This window comes from Mobula hypostoma, chromosome 6 (assembly GCF_963921235.1).
Source record: "Mobula hypostoma chromosome 6, sMobHyp1.1, whole genome shotgun sequence".
NCBI classification, from domain to species: Eukaryota; Metazoa; Chordata; class Chondrichthyes; order Myliobatiformes; family Myliobatidae; genus Mobula; species Mobula hypostoma.
The window spans coordinates 108,829,760-108,845,640 of record NC_086102.1 but is presented as its reverse complement, the minus strand read 5'-3'; the positions used below and the strand labels follow the sequence as shown (position 1 = coordinate 108,845,640).

The window sequence follows — 15,881 nt, the reverse complement described above, 5'->3', positions numbered from 1 at the left end:
CACAGCATTGGTGAGACCACACTCTGTGTATTGTGTGCAGATCTGTTTACTATACTGTAGGAAGGATGTGCTTATGCTGCAGACAGAGCAGAAAGGATTCACGAGGATGTAACCAAGACTGGAGGGTTTGAGTTATGAGGAGAACTTCAAGATGGCACTGAAATGTGGCCTCTGTTGTGATTGTGGCTCTGACTTAATTGTTCTTTAAGTTCGTAAGGATGGTTTTGGGGACAGAGAGGGGAGTCAGAGGTCAGTTTAGGGCTTAGAGACAGGGATGTGGAGGAGTAGAGGTCAGATCTCCACTGAATGTTCCATGTTTGAAGTTTAACGACAAGAATGGGTGAGAAAGGACATCTGGAATCAGGTGTACTCTGCACTCGAATGCTGGCGATGCGAACATGGGGATGAAGGACAATCATGATTGTCAGGCAGTTGGTGCACGAAGGTCGGTCAGTCAGTTCACCCAGAGTTTGAGCCACGGGGTTTTGTCTTTGGCTACATGCACACACACACATGCACAGTTTCTCTCACAAATTCTCAAATACACTCTGTCTCTCACATATACTCTTACTCTCTCTCTCACACACACCCAATCTCTCACCCACAGACACACACACTCTCTCACACATCCAATCTCACACACATAGGCTCTCTCTCACATGCACACACTCACACACAAATATACTTACTACCTCTCACATACATGGTCTCTTTCTTACACACACGTCTCCAAGTGCACACACACTCTTGCTCATATACATAGACACCTCCTGCTTTAATTATTCTGGTTGGCCAAGTCCTCTCTGCCACAATGAAGGCATCTACCCACGACATCCAGCAACCTCTGGCCAGTCACAACTGCTGTGTCCTGCTGGAGTCACACTGCCCTAGAGAGAGGAGAGCTCGGAGATGGCAGTGAGTTCCCGGGACACCATTGGGCAGGCGATTCCCTGTGGACCCTGCCTGGTTCCCTGTTTCCCTGGTGGAGAGCAGGCAGATGGTCCTGAGCCCGGATCAGTGGGAGAGGGACAAGGGAACATGCTCGGGGGGTGGGTGGGGAGGGGACACAGGCTCCATACTCACACATGTATTCCAGTGTGCCCACGCGATGCCCCAGGGCCCTAGGCACGATCGGATTGAAGAAGTGGGCACTGCCAAAGTCCACCAGCTTGACGGCATTGAGGAAGGTGACGATGATGTTGTCAGGCTTTATGTCCAAGTGGACGATCCGGCGACTGTGGAGATATTCCAGTCCCTGCAGGATCTGAAGGATATATCCCACCACATCATCCTCCGAGTACCGAAACCTGGGAGAGGAGGGAAAGGGGGGACAGGAGTCAGTGATCGCCCCTCCCAGGCAGGAGACTGCAGTGTCTGGAACCATTCCGGAGGCATCTGTAGGCTGACCGATCAAAAAGCATTACTACCGTCTACCTACATTGAAGTTTCGCACATACAAGCTAGTTGGCCCATCAAGTCCATTCCAACTACCAACCGCTCATTGACACTAATTCAATGCAAATCCCATTTGAATTTCCTCACATTCCTATCAATTCTCCTAGGTTCCACCCCTCTGATAAACCCACCCACCCCTATATGTCTTAGGGATGTGGGAGGGAACCAGAGCACCTGGAGAAACCAACATAGTCACAGAGAAATGTGCAAATTCCACGCCCACAGCACCACTGCTGTCAACTGTCAATGAAACAATTCAATCAGGTGACTCAAACCATGTTAACCTGTTCTCAAACCACGTTACTTTCCTATTTGTGTGATACTCCCTGTCATTCAAGCAAGTTTACCATCAATCAACTGGTGTCCCTTTTAATTTAGTAAGAATGTAATCTGTCTATCCAACTGCTCACTTGCCAGCCTTGTGGTCTTCCCTGTTAATCTTCATCACCCATGAATCAAACTACATTACTGATCGTTAAAATGGTCCCTGGTCAATAGGGTCAAGTCACCAGATAATCAAGCCACATTTTGTGCCAATTAGACCATATTACCTGGCAGCAAGACCACATTACCTATCAATGAGACATTACCTGTCAGCAAGACCATGTTAGCTGTCAATGAGACTACATTACCTGACAATGAGAATTCTAAAACCTAAACTCAAAAGTGTGCTAAAAATCCTTACATAATAACATCATCACGTCAGACCAACTCAATGTCGGTGGTTGTGAATTATGTACATTTCCCCCAGTTACATTACCCTACACAGGACCCACAGAATTCACTAAAACCGGCATTGTGAGCCCTTCGGAAGCTCGGTCGAGCCTCCCAGCTCAGGACCTGTTCTCCATGGGTGGAGGAACAGCAGGTACCTCTGACTAGACCAGAGGTGCGTTAACGCGCTTATGGCCATGTTGTAATGCCATGAGCATGGCAGCAGAATACTCCAAGTCTCGGTAGGCCAGTTTAAGGCATCTACCAAAATACGTGCAGTCGGAGGAGGAGCTTAAGAGCATTAATGGCGCCTAATGGCGACTCCTTCGCTTGCATCTTCGGAAACAGCTCTATTTCCACCTTTAATATCTCTATTTTTCTTTTGAAGACCCTGACCTGGAGTTACATGCTGACTACGGTTCTTTGTGGGAATGGGACCCACTCTCAGGGCTTCACAACTGACCATTATTTGGCACGCCAGGGGCTCAGCCTACGAGCTCAGCTCGCCTTCAAAGGACTGAGATCTCATGGCTCTGGAGACAGGCAGTTCGAAGGTCGATGTCTGGGCAGATCGGTGTGTCATGGGAGATGGAAGATTTAAAGCCGTGTTTCCAGAGACCTGAGATCTTTGGGCCTAGAGCTTGGAAAAAGTGACGCAACAGACTTTTAACATCGTAAACCAGCAAGTTGTTTGTTATGTCTCCTCTCTCGCTGTGAAACGGAGACACCTCTTTCTCCTTTATTAGGGAGAGAGAGAGCCTATGGTATGTCGAATATCGGGTGAACAAGTAGTCTTTGGGGTAACTGCAAGTCTGTGTCTTTGCTGTGGCTTTGCTCACGCTTGAGTGCTCGTTGACAGGTGCTGATGCTTTTTTTGTCAGTGGGAATCATTGCTGCTGGAAGGAGGGGAGCTGGGGGGGCTTTGGGGTTCTAACATTTAACAGTCATTCCTTCTTTGGAGGCACTCCTCTGCTTTCATGGATGGTTGCGAAGAAAAAGCATTTCAGGATGTATATTGCATACATTTCTCTGACATTAAATGTACCTTTGAAAGCTTTCATTTACCCCTCTTATCTATGATAAAAGTCTTTTCTCCCTGTTCCAAAATTCAGAATGGGTCATTGTAACAGGGCCTAAGGGGATGTTGCTGTGCATCATGGCGAACGAAAGCAAACAAGGTGGAACGTAGGTCAACAGGAACCCAAGGGTGCTGTACATCATGATGGGAGGTAGGAATAGGTGAAAAGGAATTGAATTTACTGAGGAGAGTGGAACGCTGTTGAGAGGCTGACCAGGCGGTTGTGGCGTCAGGAGTGAAATCACCTGGATTTGTAATGGTTGCACATATACCAACTCAGCCACAGACCTCTTTTGGAGCAGCTCTGAGCCCCAGCAGGATGCACAGGAGACTATCATGTCAACACTCATCGGTCAGGAAAGCCCTCACAGCAGCCTGGTCTCAGCCCTCAGAGGAGTGGTGAAACCACTCACATAGGCCATTGGACTGCAGGTGGTATGCCGTGATGTGATGCAGCCGAATGCCAGGGTTCTGGGCCATTGCAGCCCGGAGGTCTGAAGTGATTTGGGGACTGCGGTCAGAGGAAACATCAGAAGGGGTGCCAAACCGAGCAACCCAGGTGCTGATGAACGCCCGAGCCACGTCTGCAGCCGTCATCGATGCAAGAGGGATGACCTTTGGCCACCTGGTGGTATGGCCTACCATGGTAAGGGGGTGTGTGAAACTGTGATGGGGGGGGGGGAAGAGAACCAACTAGTTACACAATGACATGGCCAAACTGTTGATTAGGGACCCCAAAAGGGGCCAATGGCACCTAAGCATGATGGTTAATTTTTGCCTGCTGGCACTCCCCACGTCCCTTCTAAGGCCATGCCAAACAAATTTTAGTGCAACCAGTTTCTGTGAGGCCTTACACCCCAGATGCAAGAGGTCATGTATAGAGTTGAAAACAGTCTGTCTCCAGTACACGGGTACGATGGGGCAAGGGTGACCAGTTGAGACATCACACAGGAGAGAAACCCTAGCTTCCCTGAACTTAATATCAGCCAACCACAGGCCCGTGACTGGTGTTCCGTAAGCCTGGACCTCTGGGTCAGTATCTTGTTTTGCAGCCATTCTGGAATAGTCACCCTCTATGTGTATGGCCCCAGTGGCCGGCCATGGGATTATTTTTCCCCTTGATATGTTGTGAACTCTGATATGTAGGCCAGGTGGCGTGGTGCTGTGCAGACCAAGGGTCACCATGTGAATAAGGGGGTTGTGGTCAATGAGTGCTGTGAAAATGCTGACTCTCCAGGAGAAAACAAAAGTGGCGGACAGCTCGATAGAGACTGAGAAGCTCAAGGTCAAACATGCTTTCCTTTCGGGGGGATAGAGCTGCAGGCTGAAGAAGGTGAGCGGCTGCCACATGCTTCTAACCAATTGCGGTACACAGCACCCACAGCAGTCTGTAGCATCAGTAGTAATGGCTATCAGTGGTTGGTGTTAGAAAGAGCTCGTTTGGTATCATCAAATGCCCTGGTCATTTCCAGCTAAATGTGCCAAAAAGTCTTGGATGTGTGGGACCAGGTAATGACCAGGGGTGATGACCTCATTAAGACATTGGTAACCATCAGACGTGTAGCAACCATGTGACTTAGGGACCATATGGAGTGGCAAAGCCCAGGGGCTATTCAACTGGTGTATGATGTCAAGTCTTTACACATTGGCAAACTCAGCTTTCGCAGTTGCCAACTTTTCAGGGCCCAGTCTACGTGCATGGGCATCGACTGACGGGCCCTTTGTGAAAATGTGGTGCTCAACCCCATGTTTTGTGACTGTAGTGGAGAATGTGGGCTTGGTGATGTCTGGGAATTCACCCAGCAGTCGAGTAAGCTCACATGCAGTGGTACATGCGCTAGACAGAGTCACTGTGGGGAACTTACTGTTGAGCAGGGTAATGACCCAAAGTCCTTAATGTCCACAAGCCAGCAGTTCTTAAGATCAACAAATAGTCCTTGGGCACACAGAAAATCTGCACTGAGCAGAGGTCTGGCCACTTTAGCCAGGACGAAGCCCCATGTGTAATGTCATCACTGAAGCAGAGTATCACCCATCATGTCTGGATCCTGTTGCCACTGGCGGCCTCCAGTAAGGTTTCATCGCTCTTTGCCTTCTCATCAATAGGTAATGCTGGCAGCACACTCATTTGAGCATCCGTGTCACACAGGAAGTGTCACACTGTTAGATGTCCGTAGTGAACGGTCGATGGCCTTGGCAGTCGGAACCCATGGTGTTCACAGACCTTTGTTGACTCGATGTGCTGGCACTCTCATAGCTGCAAGGCGGTCAGCACTTCCTAGTGATTGTACCAAAGCAAACACAGGAAAAACACAGGCCTGGTGTCGTCTGCTTTGGAGTTGTGGGCATCTTTATGATGGGGCTCTTGCTGACTGGGCTTACAGGTGTGTCGCCAGTGGCGATTTCTTCCAGAGCAAATTAGGCCTTGGCTTGTACAAACCCAGCAACGGCGTTTTGCTCGCAAAACTCCAGCAGGTTCAAAGTGAATGAGTAGGCTGATATGTTCAACGACTCTGGAATAGTCCTATCACTTCAGGGGCAGCAGAGTAGGCTTTCGCAAATAAAACAGACTGAGGTATTTCATATTGAATGAAACCCGTAACACATTTTATTGAACTTCAGAACAAAAACACAAAAGTGCACTAGAAATATTTACGTAATAACGTCAACACATCAGACCAGCCTCTTAAAGTGAAACCCCAACTCAATGTTGGTGATTGTGAGTTATGTACACCTCCACCAGTTCTGTTATCTTACACAGTCAATGAGGCCATGTTATCCGTTAATGGGCCCACATTACCTGTCAAGGAGACATTGCTCATCCATCAGACCACATTACCCATCAATGACATCATGTTACCCATCAAACAGACCATGTTACCCATCAATCAGACCATGTTACCCATCAACGAGATCCTGTTACCTGGCAATGAGTTAACTTTGCCTGTCGATGAGACCACGTTACCCATCAGCAAGAGCACATGAGACTTGGTTACTGAAGGAGCAGAACTGGCAGCTCAGTATTCCTGGGTTCTGTTGTTTTAGACATGACAGAGCAGGAGGGATTTAAGGAAGAGAGGTGGCGTTACTAGCCAGGGAAAAGGTCATGGCAGTGCTCCATCAGGACAGACTGGAGAACTCGTCTAATAAGGCTTATGGATGGAACTGAGAAATAAGATAGGTATAGCCATGTTAATAGGGCTATATTACAGAGCACCCAACAATCCGCAGGATTTAGAGGATGTAGAGAGATCACAGACTGTTGCAAGAAACATAAGGTTGTTATAGTAGGTGATTTTAACTTTCCACATATTGACTGGGACTCCCATATGGTAAAAGGACTAGATGGGATTAAATCTGTCAAATGTGTTCAGGAAAGTTTCCTTCATCAGTACATAGAAGTCCCAATGAGAGAGCGTGTGATACTGGATCTGCTATTAGGGAATGAGACAGGGCAGGTGATAGAAGTTTGAGTAGGGGAACACTTTGCATCCAGTGACCACAATGTCATTAGTTTCAAAGTAAATTTGCAAAAAGGTAGATCTGGTCTGCAGGTTGAGATTCTAAATTGGAGAAAGGCCAATTTTGATGGTGTCAGAAAGGATCTGGCAAGTGTGGATTGGGATAGGCTGTTTTCTGGCAAAGGTGGAGGCCTTCAAAAGTAAAGTTTTGCAAGTACAAAGCTTGTATGTGCCTGTCAGAATAAAAGGTAAGCATAACAAGTGTAGGGAGCCTTGGTTTTCAGGAGATATTGAGGCCCTGGTTAAGAAAAAAAAATGAGTTGCATAGCAGATATAGGCAGGAAGAAACACATGAGGTACTTATGGAGTATAAGAAATAAATCAGGAGGGCAAAAAGAAGACGAGGTTGCTCTAACAGACAAGGTGAAAGAGAATCCTAAGGGATTCTACAGATAAGTTAAGAGCAAAAGGATTGCAAGGGATAAAACTGGCCTTCTGGAAGATCAGAATGGTAATCCATGTGTAGAGCCAAAACAGATGGGGGAGATGTTAAATTTTGTTTTACAACTATGTATACTTGGGAAATGGACAGAATCTATAGAAGTGAGGCAAAGAGACATCAACCTCATGGACTCTGTACAGATTACAGAGGAGGAGGTGTTTGCTGTCTTGAGGCAAATTTGGATGGATAAATCCCCAGGGACAGACAACGTATTCCCTTGGATCCTATGGGAAGCAAGTGCAGAAATTGCTGGGACCCCAGCACAGATATTTAAATCATCCTTAGCGACGAGAGGTATCAGTGGATTGGAGGACAGCCAATGTTGTTACGCTGTTTAAATAAAGCTGTAAACAGAAACCAAGAAATTATAGGCCCATGTGTCTGATGTCAGTTGTAGGAAAATTATTGGAAGGTATTCTAAGGGACTGGGTTTATAAGTATTTGGATAGACATGGACTGATTAAGGATTGTCAGCATGGCTTCATCTGTGGTAGGCCATGTCTAACCAATCTTACAGAGTTTTTCAAGGAAGTTACCAGGAAAGTGGATGAAGGCAAGGCAGTAGATGTTGTCTACATGGACTTCAGCAAGGCATTTGACAAGGCCCTGCATGGGAGGTTGGTCAAGAAGGTTCAGTGGCTCAGCATACAAGATGAGGTAGTAAATTGGATCAGACATTGATTTTGTCGGAGAAGTCAGAGAGTGGTAATAGATCGTTGTCTCCCTGACAGGAGACCTGTGACTAGTGGTGTGCCCCAGGATCGGTGCTGGGTCCTTTGTTATTTGTCATCTACATCAATGATCTGGATGATCATATGGTTAACTGGATCAGCAAATTTGCAGATGACACTAAGATTGGGGGTGTAGTGGCCAGCGAGGAAGGCTGTCTTGGCTTGCAGAGTGATCTGCATCCGCTGGAAAAATGGTAGATGGAATTTAATGCAGACAGTGAGAGGGTTTGCACTTTGCTAGGACTGGCTGCTTCTCTGTGACTCTATTATGTTTCAAGGAGACATTGCTTGTCAAGGAGACCATATTACCTCCCAATAAGACCACTTTACCCATCAACGACACCACATTATCAGTCAACGGAATTGCATTACCTGTCAATGAGACCACATTACATATCAATAAGACCACGTTACCTGTCAGTGAGATCACGTTACCTGTCAGTGAGACCACGTTACCTGTCAGTGAGACCACGTTAAATGTCAATGAGACCACGTTACCTGTCAATGAGACCATGCTGCCTGAAAATTAGACCATGTTACCTGACAATGCGACCATTTAACCTGTCAATCAGACCGCGTTACCTGTCAGTGAGACCATGTTAAACATCACTGAGACCACATTACCTGTCAATGAGACCATGTTACCTGTCAGTGAGATCATGTTGAATGTCAATGAGACAACATTACCTGTCAACAAGACCTTGTTGCCTGTTAATGGGACCACGTTGCCTGTCAATGAGACCACATTACCCGTCAATCAGACCACGTTACCTGTCAATGAGACCATGTCACCTGTTAATGAGACATTACCTGTCAATCAGACTGTAGAGTATCTCCTTGCCCATGCAGTTTTCTGCGATGAGTACCAGATATCGAGGAGTGACATAGGCTTCATGGAGACACATGATCCTTTCGTGGTGGAGGGCTTTGAGGACCTCATACTCTTGGAGGACTGTCTGTTTGTTCTCTCCTTCGTAGTGGATAATCTTAGCCATGAAAATCTTCCCAGTGGAGTTTTCTTTACATTCTCGGACCACACCAAAACGGCCTCTGGAAGGGGAGGAGAGTACGTTCGTAATAGAAGATACTCCTGTCCCCAAGCACGGAACACGGTCAGCATAGACATGGGCGCAGAACATAGCATGCATGGACACAAACATGGAACACAGCAGGAGTGTGGACATGGGCCAAACACAGAACACAGCTCTGACACAGAGATGACCCCAAGCATACAGAGCGCAGCATGGACACAGACATAATCCCAAACACACAAAACACAACAAGGACTGTGCTTTCTCTGGTGAGAGACTCCCACAACATGGAGGGTAACAGTAGTACAAACCTCGTCTGTGGCCTCTCTAAGACTCTGATGCCCTTCCCAAACTGCTGAGCCCCAGAATTGGCGGCAGTTCTCCAGCTGGGGTCTGGCCAGTGTTTTATTTTGGGCTCAGCTCCCCGGCTGATAACTCAGTGAGTGGGTCCCACTACTTTGTTTTCAGGTACAGCCTTCTTGTGTTTAGTATCAGCTGATCAATGCTTGGTTTCAGCTCCACCTCCCTCTATGACCCCCATGACCTCTATAAATAAAAGTTCTGCTTATCTTTGTCTCCACAGAGAGAACTCCAAAGATTCACAGTCCCCAGATGGAAGAAATTCCTCCTCACCTTCATATTCTGTATGGGTAGCCTCCAATTCAATGGCACAGACACTGATTTTTCCAGCTTCCCCCTTCCCTCCATCTGTCTTTTCCCATTCTCCATTCTGGCTCCACTCTCACCCCTTCTCCTTCCTCACATACCTATCCTCTTCCCTTTGGTTCCCCTCCTCCTTGCCTTTCTCCAAAGGTCCACTCTCCTCTCCTATCAGATTCCTTCTTCTTCAGCCCTTTTCCTCTTCCTCCTATCATTTGCCAGCTTATACTTCTTTCCTTCAACCACCACCACCCACCCCCCCCAATTTTTTCTGTCCTGTCCCCTTCCTTTCCAGTCTGAATTAAGGGTCTCGGCTCTTTATTCCTCTTCATAGATGCTGCCTGACCTGCTGAGTTCCTCCAGCAATTTTTGTATGTTCCTCCTCACCTTGTTATTAATAGCCCAACCTTATACTGAATATGGCATGCTTCGAGGTGGAACAGACCACAGTACAACACAGGAAGGGGCCCTTTGGCGCACAACGTCTACACCAAATACAATCCCATATTACACTAAACTACATCTGCTTGCAGAGAGCTGTAGACTCAACCAGCTCTGTCACAGGTACAACCCTCCCCGTCATCGAGGACATCTTCAAGACGGAGTGCCTTGAGATGCTGGCATCCATCATTAAGGACCCTCGGCATCTGAGTTTTGTCATCTTCTCATAACTACCATTGGGGAGGAGACTCAGGAGCTTAAAAACCCAAGCTCAATGGCTCTTCCTCTCCATCATCAGATTTCCAATGGGCCTGTGAACCTCCTTATTTCTTTTAAACTTTTGTGCTATTTATTTATTTTTAAATTTATAGCAACTATATGTCTTTACAATGTACTACTGGCACAAAACAATAAATTTGACATAAGTCAGTAATAATAAATGTGGTTCTGATTCCGAGAGGGTGAACTATGGTATCAAATTTTAAGGGAAGGTATGGTGAATTCTGATGATCAGTGCAGAAGAGATTCATCAGGAATGGAAAGATGTAGTTATGAGGAGAGCTTGGATAACTGGGTTTGCTCTCACTAGACCATATGAGACTGAAGGGTGACATTTGGTGGTTTAAGAATTATGAGGGGCATTGACTGGTAGAGGATCAGAGTCTCCATCCTAAGGCAGGGGAGTCAAGAACTAGAGGGCACAGGTTTAAGGTGAGACAGGAGAAATTCAAAGGAAATCTGAGGGTAAGTTTCTTTTATAAGTTAAGTAACCAAAAAATACACAGAAACAGAAGAGATTCTACAGATGCTGAAATCTTGAGTAACACACTCAAAATGCTACTCAACAGGGCAGATAGCTTCCATGGAGGGGAATGAACAGTCAATGTTTTGGATCTAATGCATCTACTTCTTCTGGAGGCTAAAGAAATTTGGCATGTCCCTGTTGATTCTAAACAATTTTCATTGATGCACCTTTGAAAACATTTTATCTGAAAGCATCACAGCTTGGTATGGTAACTGCTCTGCATGTGACCACAAAGAACTGCAGAGTACCGGACATAGCTTAGCACATCACGGAAACCAGCCTTCCCTCTATGGACTCTGTCTATTCATCCCACTGTCTCAGTAAAGCAGCCAGTATAATCACAGACCCTTCCCACCCGGGCATTCTCTCTCCTCCCCTCTCCCATTGGGCGGAAGATACAAAAGCCTGAAAGCACATACCACCAGGCTTAATGACAGCTTCTACCCCACTGTTTTCAGACTATTGGATGAATCCCTAGTATGATCAGATGGATTCTTGACCTCACAATCTACTTGTTATGGCCTTGTTCGTTATTGTCTGCCTGCAGCACTGCACTTTCTCTTCAACTGTTACACTCTTTTTCTGCATTCTGTTATTGTTATCCTCAATGTGCTGTGTACAGAACTAATCTGAATGAAAGTATGCAAGGAAATGTATCTCGATACATGTGACAATAATTCCAATATTACACAGAGCGTGCTGAATATCTGGGATGAACTGAGAGGAGATGGTTGAGGTAGATACAGTAACAATTTTTAAAAGGTGTTTGGACAGGTACTTGGATAGGAAAGGTCTAGAGGGATATGAACCTAATGTAGGGAAGTGTAGATTGGTATCACAGTCGGTTGAAAGAGAGGTAGGTTGAAGGGACTGTTTCTGTGTTGTGCAACACCATAACTATTTTCCCTGGAGAGAGAAACTGAGGAGTGACTGTATAGATGTGTATAAAACCATGAGGGGGTTGGTCATAGTGTAGGGGGAGCCTGAAAGTAGACACAGGTTTAAGGTGAGAGGAGAAAGATTTAAAGGGGAGTCGAGGGGCAACATCTACCACACAGAGTGGGGTGGGTATGCGGAACAAGCTGACAGAGGAAATGCTTGGGGCAGGTAAAATTAAAGTTGTTAAAAGGCATTTGGCCCATCAAGTCTGCTCTACCACTCCATCAAGGCTGATTTATTTTCTCTCTCAACCCCATTCTCCTGCCTTCTCCCGTAACCTTTGATGCCCAATCTAATCAAGAACCTATCAACTTCTGCTTTAAATATACCCAATGATTTGGACTCCACAGCCATTTGGAGATAGAGGGATAGGAAAGATTTAGAGGGATATGGGTCAAGTGTAGGCAAATAGGACTAGGATAGATAGACAACTTGTTCAACATGGAGGATTTAGGCCAAAGAGCTCTAACCACTCTCTAAGTGAAAAACTTGCCTCTCTCTTTAAATCTTTCTCCTCTCACCTTAAACCTATGCACTCTAGTTTTGGGTCAGCATGGACCAGTTGGGCCAGAAGGCCCGTTTCTGTGCTGTATACCTCTATGATTCCATGAGGTTCCTTCCTTTTACGCACTATTTATTTTGTAAGTTATAATAATTTTATTTCTTGGCTCAGAAGAAAGATTGAGTGAGCTCGGTCTCTTTGGAGCGAAGCAGGATGAGAAGCACCTTGACAGAAGTGTATAAATTTATGAGAGCCATAGACAGAGTGCGCACTCTATCTAGTGCCTTTTGCCTAGAGCGACAGTAGCCAATACCAGGGGACATGCTTTTGAAGCGAGTGGAGGGACATTTATGGGAAATGTCAGAGGCAGATTATTTTACACAGAGAGTGGTGAGTGGATGGAAGATGTTGAGGCAGATACATTAGGGACGTTTAAGACACTCTTAGATAGGCAGATGGATGAAAGGAAAATGAAGGGCTATGTGGGAGGGAAGGGCTATATTGATCTTGGAGCAGGTTTAAAGGTTGGCACAACATTGTGGGCTGGAGGGCCTGTACTGAGTTAAATTATATGTTCTATATTCACTGTACTGTTCTATGTTACATGTGCAATGTATTGCTCCATATTTTGTGTTTTATCTTGTATGTTGTATGTTCTGCTTTGTATGCTCTGTACTGTTCTATGTCCACTCTACCGTTCTACGTTGTATGTTGCATGTTCTATTTGCACGGTACAACTGCTGCAGAACAACACATTTCAATGTCATCTGAGTAAGTGCTGATACACCCGGTTCTGATTCTACAACTGTACACAGATCTGAATGCAAGTTGTAACGACACAGGTGAGATGAATCCTGTTGGCAGTTACCTGGCTTTTTCTTCCATGAAGGTATATGGTTTCTGCGGGACCCCGTGCCTGAGTCCCGTGCCGTCTGCCGGTTTGGAGGTGGGGGAGAGCCGGGTGGGTGATGCCGAGGGCTCCTGTCCCACCGGGGAGACGCTGGGGGAGGGGGCGGGGGCGACCGAGGGCAGTGGGAGTGGCGATACGGCGGCTGGTACCGGTGAGATGGGTGGGGTGGGGGCTGCTGGTTTGGGTGGGATGGGCGTCACTGTGCTCGTGAGGTTGGAGTGGAATCGAGAAGGGGAGAGGGCTGTCATCTTTGCTGGTACAGTGGTCGCTACCATTGAGGGGCTGGAGGTGGGAATCACGACAGGGACGGCTGGCTTCACCCTGGCAGAGTACACGGGCACTGGAGAGATTGTAGGGGCCGCTGTTGTTGTTGCTGCCGGCTCTGGCTCTGAAAGACAAGGGGGTGGGGGGAATGAGAATTAAACAACAGAAGTCTCGGCAGGCGGCAATCAGATGAAGGCTAGTCCCCAAACTGCATGTCAAGCTCCCAAAGACACCTCAACAACAATCTGGCAACAAAAACAGAGAATGGCAGAAAAAACACAGCAGGTCAAGCAGCATCTGTGGAGAGAGAAACCGTCAACAGAGATGACTTACTAGAGGTGACTCCATTCCTGATCCTAAACCAGATTATTACAAGTTCTATCATCTGCAGCCCAGTGTGTTTAGGAATGTAAGAGATTAATTGTGCTTAGTTTTGCTCGCCTCATTATAGGAAGGATGTGGAGGCTTTAGAGAGAGTGCAGAGGAGACTTACCAGGATGCTGCCTGGATTAGAGATCATCTCTTACGAGGTTAGGGCTTTTCTCTTTGGAGTGAAGGGGGGTGAGAGGTGTCTATCAAGACAGAGATTATAAGAGGCATAGATCGAGTGGACAGCTAGAGACTTTTCCCCTGGGTGGAAGTGGTTAATATGAGCAGATATAATTTTAAGGTGACTGGATGAAAGTACAGGGGGAATGTCAGGGGTATTTACACAGAGAGCAGTGGATATGTGAAACCAAGGCGGTGGTAGAGGCAGATACATGAGGGGCATTTAAGAGACTCTTAGATAGGCACATGGATGACAGAAAAATAGAGGGCTATGCAGGAGGGAAGGGTTAAATCAATCTTAGTAGGTTAAAAGGTTGGCATAACATTGTGGGTTGAAGGGCCTGTACTGTGCTGTGATGTTTTATGTTCTATTTCTATTCTACCTTTACGTCTCTTCTCATAGTCCAGTCCTGGCGATATCTCCCTGAATCACACCTGTGCCATCTCCAGCTTAAAGACATCCTTCCTACTGCTGGGCAACCAAAACTCCACACACAATGAGGCTTTATAAGGCATTGGACGGAGCATTGTGAGCAGTTTTGGACCCCTTATCTAAGAAAGACTGTGCTGGCAATGGAGAGGGTCCAGATGAAGTTCACTAGAATGGTCTGAGGCATGAAAGGGTTAATGTATGAGAAGCGTTCACTGGATTTTAGAAGAATGGGGAATGGAAATCACATTGAAACCTACCAAACATTAAAAGGCTTAGATAGAGTGGATACAGAGAGGATGTTTTCTATAGTGGGGGAGTCTAGGACCGGAGGGCACAGTCTCAGAATACAAGGACGTCCCTTTAGAACAGAGATGAGGAGGAGTTTATTTAGCCAGAGGGTGGTGAATCTGTGTAATTCATTGCCACAGAAAGGCTGTGGAGGTCAAATCACTGGGTATATTTAAAATGGATTCTGAACCTATGTCTTATGGTCTTATGATCATGCACACTATTGTTTACCTGCACTGCACTTTCTCTGTAACTGGTACACTTCATTCTGCATTCCGTTATTGTTTCACTTTATTCCAGCTCGATGAACTGAGTAATGATCTGATCTGTATGAACAGTGTGCAAGACCAACTTTTTGTCACATGTACGTTATTGTACATGTGACAATAATAAACCAAGTCCAATTCACAAGCTTCTTGCACAACCTGTAGAGTCAAAGGTTCATAGAGCATGGAAACAGACCCTTCAGTCCAACTCATCCATGTGTTGTCCAGCAATCTAGTCCCATCTACCCACATTTGGCCCAGGGTCCACTAAACCTCTCCTATCCAAGGATTCTGAATTACCCCTATGAACTGTGCTTTTTGAAAAGAGAGAGAGAGAGAGAGGTGTACAACACAGACACCTTGTTATTAAGAGAGAGAGAGGCGAAGATTGTTTGAAGATGATGTTATGGTTTCTCTGCAGCATGTTTACACTTCTGCAAGGACATTGGCAGCTTCTAAGTTCTTACAGAGAGAGAAGGGAGGAGCTACTTGATGGACAGCTGGTGTTCAGCATGGTGAGATAAATAGAAGGTCAGCTGATAACCTGGTAGACACATGGTTTTGGACACTGAATGAGTGTTGTTGTGCCCTCAGAAAATTGGGTTTTGGAGGATCGATCAGGCGGATTGATCAGTGGTTCTCGCAGTGTGAAAGGGTGTGACTGGTGGGGAGTTATTTGTGTGTCTGACCCTTGCCTGGGTTGATAATTCCACCACAGAAGAACGGTCCCTTTCAGTGTGGTCACAGTCGGTGACTTCTGAAGGATCTCGGAGGACAACGGGAAGATCAACAGCGTCAGCTCACCTGAAGACTCAAACCTCTCTCTCTCTCCATCACTACTCAATTCCATAC

General features: G+C 46.3%; 1 protein-coding gene across 8 annotated transcripts in view; it reads right to left on the bottom strand.

Moving 5' to 3' along the window:
* The window catches only part of spega (striated muscle enriched protein kinase a), a 376,412-nt gene that overhangs the window by 11,945 nt on the left and 348,586 nt on the right, over positions 1-15,881 (bottom strand). For 7 of the 8 annotated variants that reach the window (XM_063051419.1, XM_063051422.1, XM_063051421.1 and 4 more), the window contains 3 exons: positions 13,188-13,617; positions 8,752-8,991; positions 1,084-1,307 (listed from right to left, as the gene is read on the bottom strand). In XM_063051419.1, coding sequence (XP_062907489.1) covers positions 1,084-1,307; positions 8,752-8,991; positions 13,188-13,617 — 894 coding nt within the window. Of the gene's footprint in view, positions 1-1,083; positions 1,308-8,751; positions 8,992-13,187; positions 13,618-15,881 lie in introns of those variants that run through there. The other variant, XM_063051426.1, reaches the window with a different exon arrangement.